Source organism: Chlorocebus sabaeus, chromosome X, assembly GCF_047675955.1.
Source record: "Chlorocebus sabaeus isolate Y175 chromosome X, mChlSab1.0.hap1, whole genome shotgun sequence".
Taxonomy (NCBI): domain Eukaryota; kingdom Metazoa; phylum Chordata; class Mammalia; order Primates; family Cercopithecidae; genus Chlorocebus; species Chlorocebus sabaeus.
This window is the reverse complement of record NC_132933.1, coordinates 66,142,798-66,161,886: the sequence shown is the minus strand read 5'-3', so window position 1 is coordinate 66,161,886 and position 19,089 is coordinate 66,142,798. Positions and strand designations below refer to the sequence as shown.

The following is a 19,089-nucleotide window of genomic DNA, read 5'->3' as shown; positions in this document are numbered from 1 at the left end:
TAATAACTTGGAAAGTAAAAGTGGGCTAATTTAAGGTGAAGCTGGGTTCATCCAATTTTTACCTAGAGAAGGATATTTCCAAACATTGTGTTTCATGAGGTGTTAATAGATGCTTAGTTTGTCAAATATATGACCATATACTCCTCTTCCACTTCTGTAAATTTTCAACTACCATTTAAGTTATTTAATAAACACTTATATTGGATTTACTTTAGGTCAGAAATTATTCTATCAATTTTGCTAATAGTAGTTCATTAATATTTATAACAGCCCTAAGAGGTAGGTGTATCATCCTAACTTTACAGGTAAAGAAACTGAGACATAGAAAGGTTAAGCAACTTTCCCAGGGTCCTACAAATCATATAGCAGGGATTCAAACTCAAGCAATCAGGTTCCAGTGTATTTTGCTCTTCGTTATGCTCCTGCTTCCTATCTTGACATATAACATTTGTTAATATTTAGTATTAGCATTTTATTTCTTTAAAAAATTATTTCCATAGGATTTTGGGACACAGTATTTGGTTACAAGAGTATATTCTTTAGCGGTGATGTGTGAAATGGAGTCTGAGATGTTCTGCTTTAAAAGATTTAGCAAGTTAAAAATAAAGGAAAACTGTGCCCTGTGAAATATGAGTCTCAGATAAATGAGAAATCAATTTTTAGTCTAAAGATGTCCCATGGAATATTTTGGACATAAGTATATTAAACAATGATTTGCTGTTTATCTGAAATTCAAATTCCACTGAGCACCCTGTAATGGATCTAGCAATCCTAGCTTTAAGGAAAATTGTTAAATATTGTTTAGGCCAGTTTTCTCAACACTAATTTGAGCAAGGAAGTTTTTCTTGTTAGAACACCTAATATCACGTGGAAGTTCTGTGGGGCTTTAGTCGAAGGACAGTGGGAATGCCTTTCAGCTAGAGAGTGAATAGATTATTAAGGGTTCATTCCAAACTACAGTGATCTCTCCTTTGAACTCCTAGAGGCAAATAACAATCTATGCCACATGAACATGATTCAAGCTTAAGCGTCCACTGTTTTCCTAACTAACGTATCCACTCTTTAATGACAAGAACGGGGTATCATACTTCTTCCAAACCTTTCATTGAACATAATATTTGTTATTGGAATAGTATTTTGTCTGAAAGACGATTGAATTCTAATACATGATTTATAAAGGAGCCTGTTATGTGAAATTGCTAATCTAAGGATCCACAGCAAATGGGCATAATTGGTTTTAGAGTATCTGTGTCACTTTCTCAGGCTGATACATCTTCATTCCTTTGCTATTAGCTTTCTGCTTTCATTTATCTGTATTATTTTTATTTCCTCTCCTTAAAGAAATACAACAATTTGGGGATCAAGCTTTTCTTTTCCACATTTGATGATGGCAATGCTTGAGGAGTCATTGAAGCTATGTACACTTCCTTATATTCACGCAGGTCACATTACACAGCAGTTGGTCATTTTATTGTAATTGTTCCTCAGTTTGTGAGAGGGAAACAGGTGTCTCACTTGTCCTGAATGTAATAATAATGACATCGCAAAAAAAAAAAAAAAAAAAAAAAAAAAAAGAGTCACTTGGGACAGCTGTATTTAGGCAAAAGTTCTCAAAAAAGATAATAAAGTATAATTTACTTGATAACGAATAAAACTGATGACCTGGTAGGGAGTTACATTTTTCTATGGCTGGTGTAGTCAGCTGTGTTAAGTTTATATTCCTGTATCACAATCCTTAAAGCTCAGAGGAGAGACACTCCATGAAAAATGGGAAAATAAGCACTAGAGTCATGTAGAGAGCCTCTAGCAGCCTGGACTTAATTTTCTGGGTGATTTTTCTATTTTGAGTATTCACTATATGTTTATCTTTTTTTCCTACAAAAGTTCTCATCAACTTTTTTATCTATTCATCTGGACTCTAAGAAATACATTAAAAAGAAGAACTTATTCTCTAAGTGGATGCCCAATCGCTATTACAAAGTATGTATGGCAGGTTTAACAAACAGGCTTAATAAAAGTGGTTTCCACCTTGCTTTAATAACTGGAGAGGTCGCTCATGTCCTTGACTAAATAGCAGTTCTCCTATCTTTACTTTGTAGTTTATACTATTATGTTCTATGTACTGATAAAGCTTTTACTATTTACATTTTGAATACCAGCTTTTTAAATCAAAAAAATCAAAATCCTTTTCCCTGTGTTTAGTAAGAGATGCTCTTATTTAACCAATGGCCTATGCTTCTAGTACTTGCCCATTTAAAATTTTATTGCCAATTAGGATTTTTCAACCCTATCTACTAAATTCCTGCATGACAGTGCACCTATTTACATTCTGAAAAGAATTCAGATGCTGTTCAGATGTAAAAATATATTACAAGATTGAAATTGATTACCAATTCATTTACCATTCATTTTTGTAGCAAATGAGTTAAATGGGAAAAAAAATCTGATGAATAGTTTGACAGTTTCCTCTTGCATACGCTAAAACGTAATACACTTCCACTACTTTTGGGCTATTATGGACCTTAACATGCAATGTGACCTTGGTCTGAAAAGCATGTTTGGTTAGCACAGAAACTTAATCATAAGAAGTCATAAGTAGAATCCTTCTTCTTTATGGCCCTTTTTCTAGGACTAGGAAATTTATTGCTTGTGAGACAGGTAGGATATGAACAATGGGCCAAATAGAGTCCAGGGTTATCTCATCCATGTTAAAACTGCTGCTGAAAATCGATGTGACCTCTGCTACACTGTCATCCCAGTTCCCACCCTCTGTGTCCTATTTGTCTTTTGATAGAAGCTTAGATCCGTGTGCTGTCTCTATGTGTCTCTCTTGGGCCAGATTATCAAAATGAATCATTGCCTGCATACCTCTTATATTTCTATTTATTTTCCTGGTGTTGACTAGGTCTGATGAAATATGATTCTTTTTGTGTTTGATCCTCACTGCAGCAAGCAACACCTAATTCAGCTGTGTCGATCTCTTTAAAGAAGAGTAATACTATTTTGAAACTCCAATTTACTGTACAGCAACATTATAAACCATAGACCATGCAACCTGTCTTCATCGTCAATAGTAATTTTCCTTTCAGCCAATTTAATGGCATTTTTTTCATCTTCAAATAGAAGACTTCTAACAAATTTAATGTAGTTATAATTTTGTTTTGTGCATACTAAATGTATTGCTTTCCTTTTCAGCTATCTTGTTTGTAAAGTAACCCTCAGAGTCTCACCACTGAGGTTATACATATGTGTAGGTGATATGTAACAATGAATCCATTATTTTAAGAGCTCTGTCCTTGACACAAAATATTTATTCAGGGAAATGATTATATTGTCTCTGAATCAGCAGGAAGTTAATGTTATAACTTTGTAGCACTTCATTTTATAATAGTAGCTTTTCCAGGCTACATAAATTAATACTTGAAGATTTATAAACATCAGTATAAAAGTACAGAACCTTTCCAGCTGTTATAAATATTGATATATCATCATTATAAAGTAATTCCATCCACTTAATGCATTCATGTGGAGAAGGAGAAAATAGTACTTAAATATAGACATCAAATAATGCAATTGAAGCATAACATTGTGGTTAATTGTTGAGAAATGTACCTTAGAAACCTTAGAGCTACTGCCTAAGACATGTTTTAATAGTGTTTTTATGAGATAATACTTCAAATGAAACCATGTAGCTGAATAAGGTCACAGAATTTGTGATAATGGGCTGGTTCTCTCTGGAATAGTTTAACTCTTCTAAACCTACCACTGACTTTACCAAAAAAAAAAAAAAAGTAGAGAGGCAAATGTCTTGTAAGAGTTTAGGGTTAATTTTAAATAGAGTTACATAACTAGAGTATGAAAATAAACTACAAGTGAATTGTAGAAAACATTTGCATCTGTGAACAAAATACTGTTTTTAAAGCTTTACTAAAAAATAATTTCTGCGAAGTTCTTCTCATAGCTTTCTGTGCTAAAGAAAATTAATAGAGATGGGGTTTTTCCATGTTGGCCAGGTTGGTCTCGAACTCCTGATCTCAGGTGATCTGCCTGCCTCGGCCTCCCAAAGTGCTGGGATTATAGGCGTGAGGAATTAATAAGCTATGAAAAGAGCTCTCAAGAGTGAGTTCACTTTCTCTTGTGTGTCTGACTTGTGCCACATGAGAATGCAGTGAGAAGGTCCTCATCATATTCTAGTGCCTTGATATTTGACTTCCAAGCCTCAAGAATTGTGAGAGAATAAATTTATATTCTTTATAAATTAAAAAAAAAAGAAAATTAATGGTATAGTTCATGCATTTTATTGAATTATTTAAGGTCAATAAACAAATGCTCTTTTTAATATTTGGATTCAAACAGTGCGAAACTGTTGACTCTAATATAATCATATAGCATTTTTAAAATTGCTGTTGGTTTGGAAAAATAAAAAATGTAAAGGTGATATATACTAAGAGCCTTTTATTCAGAGATAGTACTAAGTAATCTCACTGAAGTTTCCCACAAATGAATGGCACAACTTCCCACACAAGAAATTCCACAGCAAACGGTAACTGTTAAATTAATGGGGCTCAAGACTCTGCACACTGCATATGTAGGCTGCTTGCAATTGCAAAATGGAGTCTTAATATATGACAAATCCATATTTCAAACCTACAGGAACCAGAACCAAGAGACCTTTTTTTTGTTGTTGTTTCCAAACCGTATGAAATTGGTTATGTCTAGATTTAAGCCAAGTCTTTTTTGTTGAGCGAGTCTCATTAGAATATATGGAGTCATTGAATTTTTTTTCTGATCAGAGAGATGCATATTTTTTAAACTTTGCCTGTGCTCTCTTGATGAAATTTAGATACTCCAGTGAGCAGCGTAACTGTGTGAGGTGCTATGATTCACCCCGTCGTGCACTGCTGATGAACCCAATTAAGAATAACTGAATTTGTTTCGTTAACATCCCAAGATTACTTTGCAGTGGCAGTTTCTTTTTACATATGCATTTACAGAAGAAAATTTATCTAATTCATACAGGTCATATGAAAGATTGTCAGCCAGAATAACCAAGTACTCAGGGTTCTCAAAGTAGGAGAGGATTCCCTTTATAATTAGGTATATCTGTTTGAAGCAAATATAAAACATATTTATAAACAAAAATTCTATTCATAGCTCTTTATTGAGTAATGAGAATATTGAAGAATACAACATAAAAACAAAAGAGGAGAATAGGTATAACTTGTGATTTTATGTCATATGTGTTATTTTCTGATAAAGGATATTCCATGAAATAAAAAGTAACACTGGACAACAGGTGCTGGAGAGGATGTGGAGAAATAGGAACACTCTTACACTGTTGGTGGGACTGTAAACTAGTTCAACCATTGTGGAAAACAGTGTGGCGATTCCTCAAGGATCTAGAACTAGAAATACCATTTGACCCAGCCATCCCATTACTGGGTATATACCCAAAGGATTATAAATCATGCTGCTATAAAGACACATGCACACGGATGTTTATTGTGGCACTATTCACAATAGCAAAGACTTGGAATCAACCCAGATGTCCATCAGTGACAGACTTGATTAAGAAAATGTGGCACATATACACCATGGAACACTATGCAGCCATAAAAAAGGATGAGTTCGTGTCCTTTGTAGGGACATGGATACAGCTGGACACCATCATTCTCAGCAAACTATCGCAAGAACAGAAAACCAAACACTGTATGTTCTTACTCATAGGTGGGAACGGAACAATGAGATCACTTGGACACAGGAAGGGGAACATCACACATCGGGGCCTATTGTGGGGAAGGGGGAGTGGGGAGGGATAGCATTAGGAGATGTACCTAATGTAAATGATGAGTTAATGGGTGCAGCACACCAACATGGACATGTATACATATGTAACAAACCTGCATGTTATGCACATGTACCCTAGAACTTAAAGCATTAAAAAAAAAAAAAAAAAAAAACACTGGAAACAATCCAAATAGTCATCAACTAGAAAATGTTTAAACACAAGCTAGTACATTCATGAAGTGAAATACTGTTCAGCAATAAAAATAAACCACCGATACCTGCCACAACATGGATAAGCTTAAAAAACATGCTAAGAGAAAGAAGTCAGACACAAAAAACCATGTATTGTAGGATTCTATTTACATGAAACATTCAGAAAAGGCAAACCTTTGGAGATAAAGCAGATTAATGGTTTCTAGGGGCTGAGGTGGGAAAGAAGATTAATTGTAAATGGACATGAGGAGTCTTTATAGGGGAAATTAAGATATTCTAAAATAGATTTGTGGTAATGATTAGACAACTCTAGAAATTTACTAAAAATGAAGTGTATACTTAAAATAGGTGAATTTTATTTTATGTAAATTATGCTTCATTAAAGCTGTTAAAATAATCAAGATAAATAAATTGATTGACAGATTAATAGATTTAGAGAAGAAAAAATAAAATGTTGCTTATGTTTTTCCAGGAAGTGATCTGAGTATTTAACTTATAGATACTCATAAACACATATGTCAATTGTATGTATCTTAAATTTTTTTCTGCAGATTTTATACCTCTTTAGCCATAAGCATTGTTTCAGTTTCACAAGTTCTTTACTGAAATATTTATTTTTTGAAATTAGAGGCAGCTGGAGAATAAATATGACTTCTAATCACAAGAATGTCAGTCATTTAGTTTTAGAAACAAAATCTTTATAGATGCTTGGTAGAGGTGGCATAGTGAGACTTTTGAGCTCTTAATCTGTGAACCTTCTGATATTAATTTTGTTTTTGCAGAAGAGGTACCAGTACAAATTCCAATAATGAAGTCACCCTTGGACAAGATACAGCTGACTCCTGGGCAGGCATTGCCCGCTGGATTCCCTGGACCATTCATTTTTGCTGATAGTCTGTCCTCCGTGGAGACTCTGTTGACCAACATTCAGGTCAACAATATTTCTATAAACAAAATAAATGTAATACAAGACATTAGCACCTACATATATTATTTTATATTTGATAAATTAAAACAGATAAGATGAACTGCATGTCATTTCCTGTACCTTGACAGGGTCTACTGAAAGTGGCTTTGGATAATGCTCGCATCCAGGAGAAGCAGATTCAACAAGAAAAGAAGGAGCTACGACTGGAACTTTATAGAGAGAGAGAAATTAGAGAAAACCTTGAAAGACAACTTGCAGTTGAGCTTCAAAGCAGAAGTAAGTTTTACAAGTTCAATTACAGAGTGAATATTATGTTGGAGGTATTTTCAATACTAACAGAAATATTCTCTGAGATATCTTGGAATTGCCAAAAACAAATGATAAGCTAAGAATTAAGTACTGTGTGTAAACCAAAACATCGCTCTTTATACTAAAACATCACTCTTTATACTAAAAGAAAATGAATTATGTCTGCACTTTGGGCCAGCTGCAGATTTGGAAACATGAGTATTTATTGTTATCTCACAATTTCATAAAGTTCACCTGAATATAAATAATCTAACAATTCCTTGTATATGAAACGCACACCCTTTGCTAGGGACAGTGTTAGATTATGGGATTATAACACGAATAAAAAACAGTCTCTGTTTTGGAAGGATTATGTTTTAGAGAGCTAGTGCAATCGTTTACTTTTAACACAAAGTGGCAAAAGCAGCCATGCCCAGTCAATATGATTATACAGAGAGAGAGTAGTTAGCTTAGTTTGTTGACGGTGGTTAAGGAACACTTCCTGATGCTGACACCTGAATCTGAATCTTGAAAGATCAGGAGGCCAAAAAAAAAAAAAAAAAAAAAAAAAAAAAAAGAAAACCTAAGTGATTTGGGCAATCTAGACAGAGGTATCAGTTAGCAAAGGCTTGGGGACAAGAAACTTCATACATGGATAACTAAATACAATTTATTATAATGTCGTTGAGGTTTTTGAAGTGAATAGTGGAAGATAATGGAGAAAGTTGGGAGTAGAAGCTGCATTATGAAGGACAATTTTAATCATGTGAAAGCTTGGACTTTATCCTGTAAGTGATGTGAAATATTAAAAGATACGCAGTGGAATGATCTGATTTGATTTCAATTAGATCAATCACCACCATGTTGGGAATAGATTGGGGGAGTGCATATAAAACTAGAGAAAAAGAAAACTATGCAAAAGGAGATTGCTGTCATCCAGGCAGTGGTGAGGAGGACTGAATTAGAGTAGCGGAAATAGGGATGGAGACAAAAGAGAAGGAATGGAGATATTTAGAATTGTTCACAAATAGGATTAACTTTCCAACTGTGAGTAGCCACTTGATTAATGAATAAACGAGAATAGTTCATATCAAAACCACAGAGAATTAAAAACTTCACTTTAGTCAATAATTTCCACATCTTCCCTATATTTATCATAAAATACTAAACAGCTGTAAACATGACATTTATGAATTTCAACTTCTTTCCCTTCCCTGTTTACTCTTCTGTGTAGGGGGTCACAAAGCCTAAAATTAGCAAAGAGAGTGGAAAAGACAGGCAAAGAAAAGGTGTGAAAATCCATAATCCAAATATAACTACCTGAACAAAGAAAGATGATTACAGTTGCATGAAATCTACTAACTTTATACTAATTGAAAGTAGCATATTATACTCTGAAATTTATTTTATAAAATGGAAAACATATTATATATTTTCTTAGGGCCTAGGAATCATTGATTTCATTCAAAATGGAAATTTAGTCTTTGCACTTAAAAAGAATTAAGCCCGTTTTGCTTATCTTGTCAAATTCATGAAACACTACAAAGCAAAGACTAAACCATCTTTTTAATGTTTGGAGAAATTGATATATTTCTGATATTTGGTATATAAAATATAATATTATGATTAACAATCATAACTCACATTTCTTTAGTAGAGAGTTCCTTAGTACCAAACATCCAAAAAATTGTATGTTAAATATAATAAGACTCTTAAATTGGCTTATGAAAATCCACTACATATGGTAAAATTGGCTTCTAACTTTTAGGGATCTATTTATTTTGATTTCTGTTCACTGACTTTTTATAGACCCATCAGGTCTGTATTTATAATTCATATCTATTTTTTTAAAAAAGTCCTTAGACATGGTAGGTATAATATTGTATCTATTATCACATTTTCTGTGAAATATTTGTATTTAATAAATTTAGCGTTTATCACAATATAATAATAATACCACTAATACTATTGCTTTCATTATTACTACTACTGCCATTATCATGACTACTAATATTACTAGGGTTAATGCTTATCAAATGTCTAATACGTAGCTAAGCAGTTTTTTTTAGCATTTTATATGTAATGACTACCATAATTATAGGAAACTGCTTTGTCATCTTGATTGATTTATAGAAACTATATACTTCATCTCTCTGAATCTCAGTATCCTCACCTATTACAATAGTTGTTCTAGATAATCATTAAAATTTCTTTTACTCTGTTAAAGATCCCACACCCGGTATACCCCACTTTTAATAACAAAGAATTTACTTTTTTTTTTTTTTTTGAGACGGAGTCTTGCTCTGTTGCCCAGGCTGGAGTGCAGTGGCGGGATCTCGGCTCACTGCAAGCTCAGCCTCCCAGGTTCATGCCATTCTCCTGCCTCAGCCTCCCAAGTAGCTGGGACTACAGGCGCCCGCCAGCGTGCCCGGCTAATTTTTTGTATTTTTTGTAGAGACAGGGTTTCACCGTGGTCTTGATCTCCTGACCTCGTGTTCCGCCCGTCTCGGCCTCCCAAAGTGCTGGGATTACAGGCGTGAGCCACTGCCCCCGGCCCAAGAATTTACTCTTTACCTAAAGTCACGTTATGGGAAAGACAGAGGGGAAATTGATATTATGATCATAAAGTAACATCTCTCCAAAGATATAGTAAACATACTATGTCCGTCTGTGTGTGTGTGATATGTATGTGTATGTGTATATATATGAAGAATATATGTAACTACATACATAAAAATATAGATAACTATATATAAAACTATGTATGTATTAAAATAATTTACAAAACTTTTTTTTCTAATCGAAGAAAGCAATGTTCCACACTCAGAAACAATTTCTACCTAATTCCCTTTTGGTTTCTAGTCATAGTGTGTTACTTGGATTAAAAACACTTATATAATAATATTCTTTGCAGATAAACACTTAAAACCATAGAATAATATAGCTACATGAAACCTTGGAGGTCACCTGCCTTGGTCCCCTGGCCAATTATATGGTCTTTAGGCTTTGAAACAACTACCTATGTGATCTTTGGTCTTCAGGCTTTGAAAACTAGTAGCTATGTTTTCTTGGGTAAATTTCTTGACCTGTCAAGGACTCAGGTTCTTCATCTGTAAAACTGAGATAAAAGTGTTTTTCTTACTTGAAAGTCTCTTATTTTTATGACTGGCAGCACAGTAGATTTATTTGCACCATCATCACCACATACCCACTAGTAATGCATTGCACTAGGACATTAGGATGACTACAATGTCACTAGGTGATAGGGATTTCTAGCTCCATTATAATCTTATGGAACCACCATTGTATATGCGGTCCATCATTGACTGAAATCTCATTATGCAGCCTATGACTGTATATATACATGCAGAGAAAGAGCGAGAGAGAGGCAGAGAGAGAGAGAGATTGATGATATGTACATTAAACAGGCAGATATTTGCCTTTACAACTGGTAACATTTCAGAGGAATGGACACTTGCCATTTTCAGTTTTAAGGACTATATTTTGCAAGCTAATAGATATTTTCAGGATTTTTTTGCATTTTGAAATATGAATAGTAATCAGTAACCTGATGAATAAAAAGAATATTTTTCTTGAGAGAATTATAAAATGTTTAATGAATCATTAAATGCATATAGAGAGTCAAAGTAGAAGACAACTCTCCACCACCACTGCCACCATCATACAAATGCATATGTATTACAGAACATACACTCTGGAAATGTGAAAATAGAAAGAAGTCAGTTGTGTGATTGAAATACAGTATATAAAGCATTCTTTAGATGACCCTAATGAGAATTAGTACCAAAAGAACGCTAATCATATGTCAAGTGAAACATTTCTATATCTCACTGTATCTATATCTGTGGCTTATCATCAAAACTGGCATCCTGTTTCTTTGCTCAAGTCTTTGCAAGCTACGTTTTTACATTTCAGCTACCATGCAAAAGCGCCTGAAAAAGGAGAAAAAAACCAAGAGAAAATTGCAGGAAGCCTTGGAATTTGAATCAAAGCGCCGAGAGCAAGTGGAGCAGGCACTTAAGCAAGCCACCACTAGTGACAGTGGCCTGAGGATGTTAAAAGGTAATGTCTGATTTGGACTTTCACTCTCAAGGTAAACAAAGCAAAACTGATTCAAGAAAAATAGAAGAAGGAAAAACAAAAACAAAAAAAAAAAAAAAGAGAGGAAAGCAGGAAGAAAGGAAGGGAGAGAGGGGAACGGATATATTTTGTCCAGGAATGATTAAAAAATCAATTTGAGACCAAGTATTTTAGAGCATGAATTAAAACCAGTCAAAATAACCACTGTTCAGGAGATACACATAGCCTTGGAATAATAGGAAATCCTACAGACTTCTGCAGTAGAAGCAATAACACTGATAACCACCCTGCACCTAAAATGTAGGTGCATTAGGTCTATTCATGTTAGAATATGCTGTTGTTTGGTTAACTGTATTTTGATTAGCTATGCAATGCTTGTTCCTTTAATGCAGATTCCATCAGTGTTGCCATGCCTAAGGAATACCAGGTTGAAAAAACATGTTCTGAGTAAATCTCTGCAGATCCTGTAAACGGAGATGCTTGAATTATGAAAGATCTTAATACCAAACTTTTTTGATTCTATTTTTAATTCTGAGGCCTCATAACATTGTTTCATATCACTCAGACCCAATTTCAAGTAAATGTTCAAATAAATGTGTACACACACAAACAGAACCTTTTTACATCAAAATTACTAGCTTTTACCTGAGCAGCACAATCATAAAACATTTGCCCCTAGAGCCAGTAATACATGAAGACCACAAACCATAATGAATATTTTGGTATTCACTTGCACTTTATATATATATACACACGTATATGTGGATATATATATTACACACATATATGTGGATATATATATGTGTGTGTGTGTATATATATATATCATAAATAATATCATGAATCACATCTTATAAAGGGAAAATATAGCATGAGGATGGGGGCAAGTTAACCTGACAGTCTTAGGGGTTTTTAATGGACAGACTATTTTCCTAAGATTTATTTTTAGAGAATGAAAAAAATAGAGGTATTTACAATATACCTAGAAATATATGCTCAATTGTAAAATTCAGCTGCAGTTTATCATCCTCCCTCTTACCATTAAAAACAGACATACAAAAAACGAAAATGCCACCCAAGGACTTACATTATCTATAGAATCAAAGTACTGGCTTACTGGAGTTTTCCCTTTAAGTGAAATCAGGAACCACCTCATTGTACCTTAATCTTGCGTGTCACTTATTTCAGATACTGGAATTCCAGATATTGAAATAGAAAACAATGGGATTCCTCATGACAGCGCTGCTATGCAAGGTACAGTCAACTGCAAACTTGTTTCTATGACTGCTTATTATGTGACCCCTGGGGATGAGGTGGGGATGAGCTCCTATGATGATACTCTTCTTATAAATAAAATAAGTTTTAACCCTTCTTACTTTATGACACAGGAAGCAATTTGCAGTGTTTTTGAGGAAAAGAATACTTAACATGGCTTTGAAAACCCAATAACTATGGTTACATAAGGACTAATAATTTTACATATACAATGTGAGCAAATACGTTTAGCTGTAAAAAGAATACACATTTGTACGTCAGGCATATTCTAAAAATGCATAAATGTGAATGTAATTTACCTTTTCAAAGTGTACAATACCGTGAGGTATTTTTGTAATTTCACCACTTTACCCTTTGTAAAAGCCACAGGTACAATAAGTATAACTTATCAAAAATTTAAAGGTGTTCCAGACAACATTTTTTTCATCCTTTAAATTTTGATGTTAATCTTAGAGACCACTTAAGTATGAAAATCAGAACATGACTTATAATTCGTGATTTCCATGATTATCACAAATGCTTACATCTTTAAAAATATTTGACAATATTTAGTAGTAAGAAAACAGATGACACAAATCAATATAGAATCTCACTGGAGTGCAAAAGCACATAAAAATATGAATTAAATGTGACCACTGAAAATGTTCCCGGTTGATTCCAATGCACTTCTAGACCTTTGCATGCAGATTACATTTATTTTCACATTTATTGTGATAAAATGCCTCACTCTAATAAAAAATAAAGAACATTGTAATGAGAAAACTATTTCCTAACTTTGAAAAATGAAGACAACTATGAATATGTTGCTTGCTGGAATTAATCAGTGCCTTTCTACTGTGTGATGAGTGGATCTACATAAAGGCAACAGAACTGGATGTGACCAAAATATCCATTTTGGTTCATCTGAAGGTCACCATTTTATGTGGTAGCTCCATAAGTTGTTTTACATGTAGTTTTACGAGTCATCTTTATAAAACCAGAAACGTTAGCTCTCATGGATACTCTAGTGATACATGACTGTTGCAGCTGGGTAGACCTAACTAATGCACTAACTATGTTAGGTGTAAAAGCATGCATGCTTACCTCATTCAATGAAGCTTTTGCTGTTTCTTATCCCTTTTTTGCTTGCCTGCTTTATTCCCTCAGCTTAAAGGCTGTGTCTACATGAGCAAAACCAATTCAAATGGAATTCAATTGTCTAACCAATTCATCACAGCAAAATTCATTAAGAAGTGCCCCACTAGTTGTGGGCCGGGTTTTTGAGGTTGCCATCACATACCAGCTCCATGGTAGAGATGAATAGCCTGAAGCAGTGGATCCCTTCTGAATCAGTGACACGCAAATATAGACATAGTCTTTAAGGAACGTTGAACTTGATTATGCCCTGCTTTGAGTGGGTTTAAGGTCAGCTTTGAAACTGGAGAGGGTAATTCGAATACACCACTAGTGAGTTTTATCTTTATTATCTTTTAACCAGTACCTCTGATTTATTGCTGTTCATTTAATTTCTATGATACCTTTAGTTCGTAGTAGTAACATCTTTCTTAACTCTGAGAGAAATACAAGCTTTTGAACTGTCCTAAAATTATTTCATTTCCATGTAGCAAATAGTGATATTTTATTTGTGGGCAATTAGGAGATATAAGCAAAAGGTGGATCCACTCTTCGTTTCCAAATTTTTTTATGAAGTCTACCAAGAATGGCTTTTGCATATTTACTTGTACTTAGGGAAGGACACATTTAATACTTGTTTTCACTGTACATACTTTTAATAAGTTCTACAAGTTTTTACTTGCTAAATATGAGAGAATTAGATTCATCTTAAAAGGATTGAGATGGAATTTATTTTAAAGCAAAGAAGCTGATTTGTATTTTTTTCCAAATTAAAAATTACATTGTCTAGTATTTGTGTTCAATATTGTCTATATATGGTAAAATATGGTAGGTTAATAATTCTTTATTGGATGTCTATCTTTTACATTATATTAAATAAGATTCTATATAAAAGTGATACAAATGAAAAAATACACGTTATCTCTTCTCTTAGCACAACATTTAAGCACTGTAAATGATAAAACCCCTATCATCCCTTTGTGAAAAACTAGAGTTAATGTCTTATGTTAATATGACAGTAGAATCACAATTTAATTTTAAAAAATAGCAAATTTTATTCTTTTAGCCAGGAAAATAGGTGCCTAAAAATATTATCAGAAATAATTTTAAATAGAGTTTACCAAATCAATCAGGTCAAATAATCACCTAAAAATCCCAAACATTTTGCCTATTATTTGTAAAATAATAAAAAATAATAAAAACATTACTTTTGAATATATCTATGAAATTTAGAAAATGTATAATACTCAGAAAATGTGAAAAGCAAGCTTAGCCATTATTTTTCGGTTCTTCCTATTAATTTTGGTTTTGTGAGTCATAGTTCTTTTTTGTGACTTATTTTGATACTGCTTCAATCTTTTCCATCTCCCTTGAAACCTATTTTTTAACTTGGAAGATCATTTCCTATCATTGTTTGTGAGGGTCAGTTCATGTATGCCAATACAATACCATTTCCAAAATTCATCTCCATCACAGGAAAAATTCCAGCATCAGGAAAGTTCTTTCTCTTCCTATTGTCAATAGCTCTGCTAGATAGACATCTGTCATTCACCTAGTACTCTCCCTTTGAAATTCAATTGATTCCACTGTGACATCTTCTTAAGAATTTAAAAGGCACTTGGAAAAACGTTACATGACCACCCTGGAAGCAAAAAAGTCATATCCAGTTTTATGGTAATTTCCACGTGAGTTTTAGTGCAAACAAACTGCACATGTACCAGAAATCTTATATATATAAGATTTTATATATATACTATATATTGTGTATATATATTATGTATTCTATATAATGTATTATATGTAATACATTATATGTATATAATACATCTCTTCAGCTTAGTTATTTCATGTCTTTTATGCTTTGAATGTTGTTTGACAGAGAAGATAATATGCATAGACTAAGTTTCCATCAAAGGATATCTGTATCTTTTATATTTTGGGAGTCTACCATAGCAACTCCTGCAGAATGTTTTCTGGTGATCACACAATGTGTATACACTACTCCAGTGGTTATGTCCGCTATCTCTAGAGATGAAGGATTTGGTGGAGCACTTGTGCTAATGTCATTCCATCCAAATTCCTATAACTCAGTTGAGGGCCTGCAAGATAGCACATCAACCATCTTATCAACCAATCCCTGTTTCACATAAAATAAACATACCGGGTGTCATTAAGTGCACCTTCAGATCAATGATTTTTTTGTAAATGACATTCAAGTGCCATTTGCGTCGTGCATTTTTGCTGATAAAAGCAAATTAAATTAGCACAACTACAAGTGTGCTGATAAAAACTAAAACTGAACAGCAGTACCATTAGCTAACAAAGTAATATTTCTTTTTACTGCGTTCTGCCATTTAGTTATTATCCTATTGGAAATCTAATTATAATCCTTTTACTCCCTAGTCAAACTTCACAGTTTTTGCAAGCTTAGCACTGACAAGTGATTTCATTACATTTGATTGCCTGCGCCCAGATTGACTTAACTTCACTTGGAGGCCTAAAAGCCCTCTCAGTTTCTCAGATTCCCTGTTTGCACATTACTGCAACAGCTCCTTTAATTAATTAGCATGAACAGCAGTAACATGAACTGCTGAACAGAAAATAACATCATTTTATGATCTCAGGGAGACTTCTCCTTTCGCATGTTTATACCTTCGTTAACTTTTGTATGACTATATTTCATTGTTAGTGGCTAGTGGTATAGTTGACAGTGCATGTTTCCTACATTTAAAAAAAATTGAAGTTAACATCTTAATAACAATAGGTAAAACAAAAACAGAATATGAAGCTCCTACTTTTTAGAAAATAGACAACTGTCACCATGAACTGACTTTATAGTAATAAAATAAAATAATAAATTTCAGGGGAGATAACATCATAAAGTACAAGGGCACAGTGACATACTGCCCCTGTATCTGCCACTGCATTTGCTTGAGGAAAAAAAATAAACCACAAAATGTTTCACTGTGTTTTGCCCATGGAATGTCAATCTCTGTGAATAATTTTTACATTTTCTTTTATGTATACATGTTTGACAAAGACACAAGATGATTTAGCACTGGAATATATTTTCCTCTGATATTTTTTCCATAAATGTAGTAGCATCCTAAATAAATTTTTTATTCCTTTTGCTACTGAAACACTAGAAGTAGATATTAAGTCAAATCTACATGTGAAAGGAAACCAAAATGTCATGTAAAAGTAAAACTACTAGAACTTTTTTTTTTTTCTGAACTATTTTTGCTCAGAAAAAAAGGGATCTTATAAAGAGTACAGACTGGTCATTCAAAGATACAAAAGTCATGATCTCATCTATGCAGTACCTGGTGAAGGTGCCACTGAAGAATTAAAAGCAAAAAAAGTGTCATTTGACTGCAAAAGCAGCAAATATTATTTTAACATCTATTATATTAAAAATTATAGTCTAGGGCATAATTTAATATGCATAGCTTATGGCCTAGAACATTTAATATATATTCATAATATGAAATATATGTGAATATGTCTATTTTCATCAATTCTCTCAAAATCAATTTGAACAGTGTATATCCTTCCTTGACCCCTTAGACCTCCTTATTATCTTTTCTCTTTGGTTCTTGCTTACTAACCTAAAACAACATTCCTCTAAAGAATTTAAGATGCCATGCCAATATTTCCTAAAAACAACTACCCTTGGGATAGGATTATCACTGTAGAATTAGGAAGAATAGTAAGAAAAGTGATAGTAAGAGCATGAAAGGGAGCCAGAAAAAATACATCATGTATGATTTATTGGCAACTATGTGATATGACAAGAAAAATTAAAAGGAAAACAGATGGAATTTTATTATAGGCTTTTCTAATTTCCTCCACCACAGTGTGCTCTCCATCTTTCTCTATTGCTAGGGTTTCCACTGACTGCTTCCTACCCTAAACTCATCAACCATTAATTATTGATTTCCCTCCCATCGATGCCTTGTACTGTGTTGGAAGATATACACAGGTACTCTGATGTTCCCATTGTAAAGTGAAAATATTTTCTTATAAAGTGGAGGTATATAGCAAGTCAGGGACCAGAGGAATTGTGGGAAGTAGGTCTTAAAATTTTTCTTTTAAATGTTTCCTTGAAGAGTAGGATCCTTTTATTTCCTAGACAGACTTTATTGCAGTGACCATCATACAATGGGAAAAGACTCTAGCACACACCCCACAGAGAAGATCCCAGCATCTTTCTCTAAAGCAGCAAAAATGTTTTTCTGTACAGTTTATTAAATGGCCTGAATCTTTCTATTTTCTTCCTCAGAAAGTATTTCCCCTAATTTTCTTCATCCTCCACAGGATTTTTATCCTGACTGGTGGTACCTCTCTACTGTGAAATACCTGGCAGACCATAGTACAATTTATACTTCTAGTTTTTTTCTTAGGAGGATGGGAAGAGCTTGCATTAATTATTTAATCATTTAGGGCCTGGTTGTCATGGAGTGGCTTGCACCACACACATGCATTGTTAACAAAATTATTTTCAGTGACCACAAGACTGTCATGGTAATTATGATGGTAACATACAATCTCATATATAGATCGAAGACTTGCAGTTCTAGCTACATCTTAATTATATAACAGATAAAATTGCAGTTATAGCAAATAGTGAGACTTGCAAGCCATGATAAGTTGTTCTGCTATTCAGCATGTTGAGTCTACAGGAGTAATTCACTAATTAACAGGTGTTTTTTTACTATAATCTAGGAAGGGCTGTTTAACTTAACGCTGATAACTGATTGACCAGTTGCTTTATGCCCCATCCTCTTTACATATGCAATACAATTTTTTAAGCTTGATATTCACCATACACCAACCCCAACCCAGGTATACCTGAAGGACATGCAAAAGAAAAAACATTTTCCTGATTAAAGGATTAAGTCAAGTTTTACTTTTTACTTCCACATTTGTGTTTTAATAAATAAAACAAACAGCATTTTCATAGAAGATTGTAATCATATGCCATTATTTTCAAAGTGCTTTAAAAATTAAAATTATGATATTGCTACCACATGAATCTGTGGAGGTTCTGTTCCAAGACACTTATCATTCTAAGAATGAGGAATTCATAGCCTAAAATTGGAATAGTGAAAAAAGAAAGGCAGGACCTATTATGTGTATAGCATGGTGTACTTTGTGTCATCCTTTACATCATATCCTCTAGGAGGATTATTTCTGGGAGGTAGTTTGGAAAGATGTGATTAACCTCTGTTTTGTAAGTATGAAAATAACCTAAGTTAATTTGCTTGCCATTGACAGTGGGAACTAAAACACAGGAATCTTAACTCTCATTCATTTATCTCACTGTACATCACTATCAATCCATTCTTGTAAAAATCTCACATAGTTAGCTAGTTAGGATATGT

At 33.5% G+C, this 19,089-nt stretch overlaps 1 protein-coding gene across 6 annotated transcripts in view; it reads left to right on the top strand.

Moving 5' to 3' along the window:
- DACH2 (dachshund family transcription factor 2) overlaps window positions 1-19,089 on the top strand; it is a 676,255-nt gene that overhangs the window by 647,108 nt on the left and 10,058 nt on the right. For 3 of the 6 annotated variants that reach the window (XM_007992197.3, XM_037989462.2, XM_007992199.3), the window contains 4 exons: window positions 6,783-6,931; window positions 7,057-7,204; window positions 11,153-11,299; window positions 12,506-12,571. In XM_007992197.3, the coding sequence (XP_007990388.2) occupies window positions 6,783-6,931; window positions 7,057-7,204; window positions 11,153-11,299; window positions 12,506-12,571 (510 nt within the window). Of the gene's footprint in view, window positions 1-6,782; window positions 6,962-7,056; window positions 7,205-11,152; window positions 11,300-12,505; window positions 12,572-19,089 lie in introns of all 6 variants that reach the window. The other 3 variants (XM_007992196.3, XM_037989461.2, XM_037989463.2) reach the window with 1 other exon arrangement.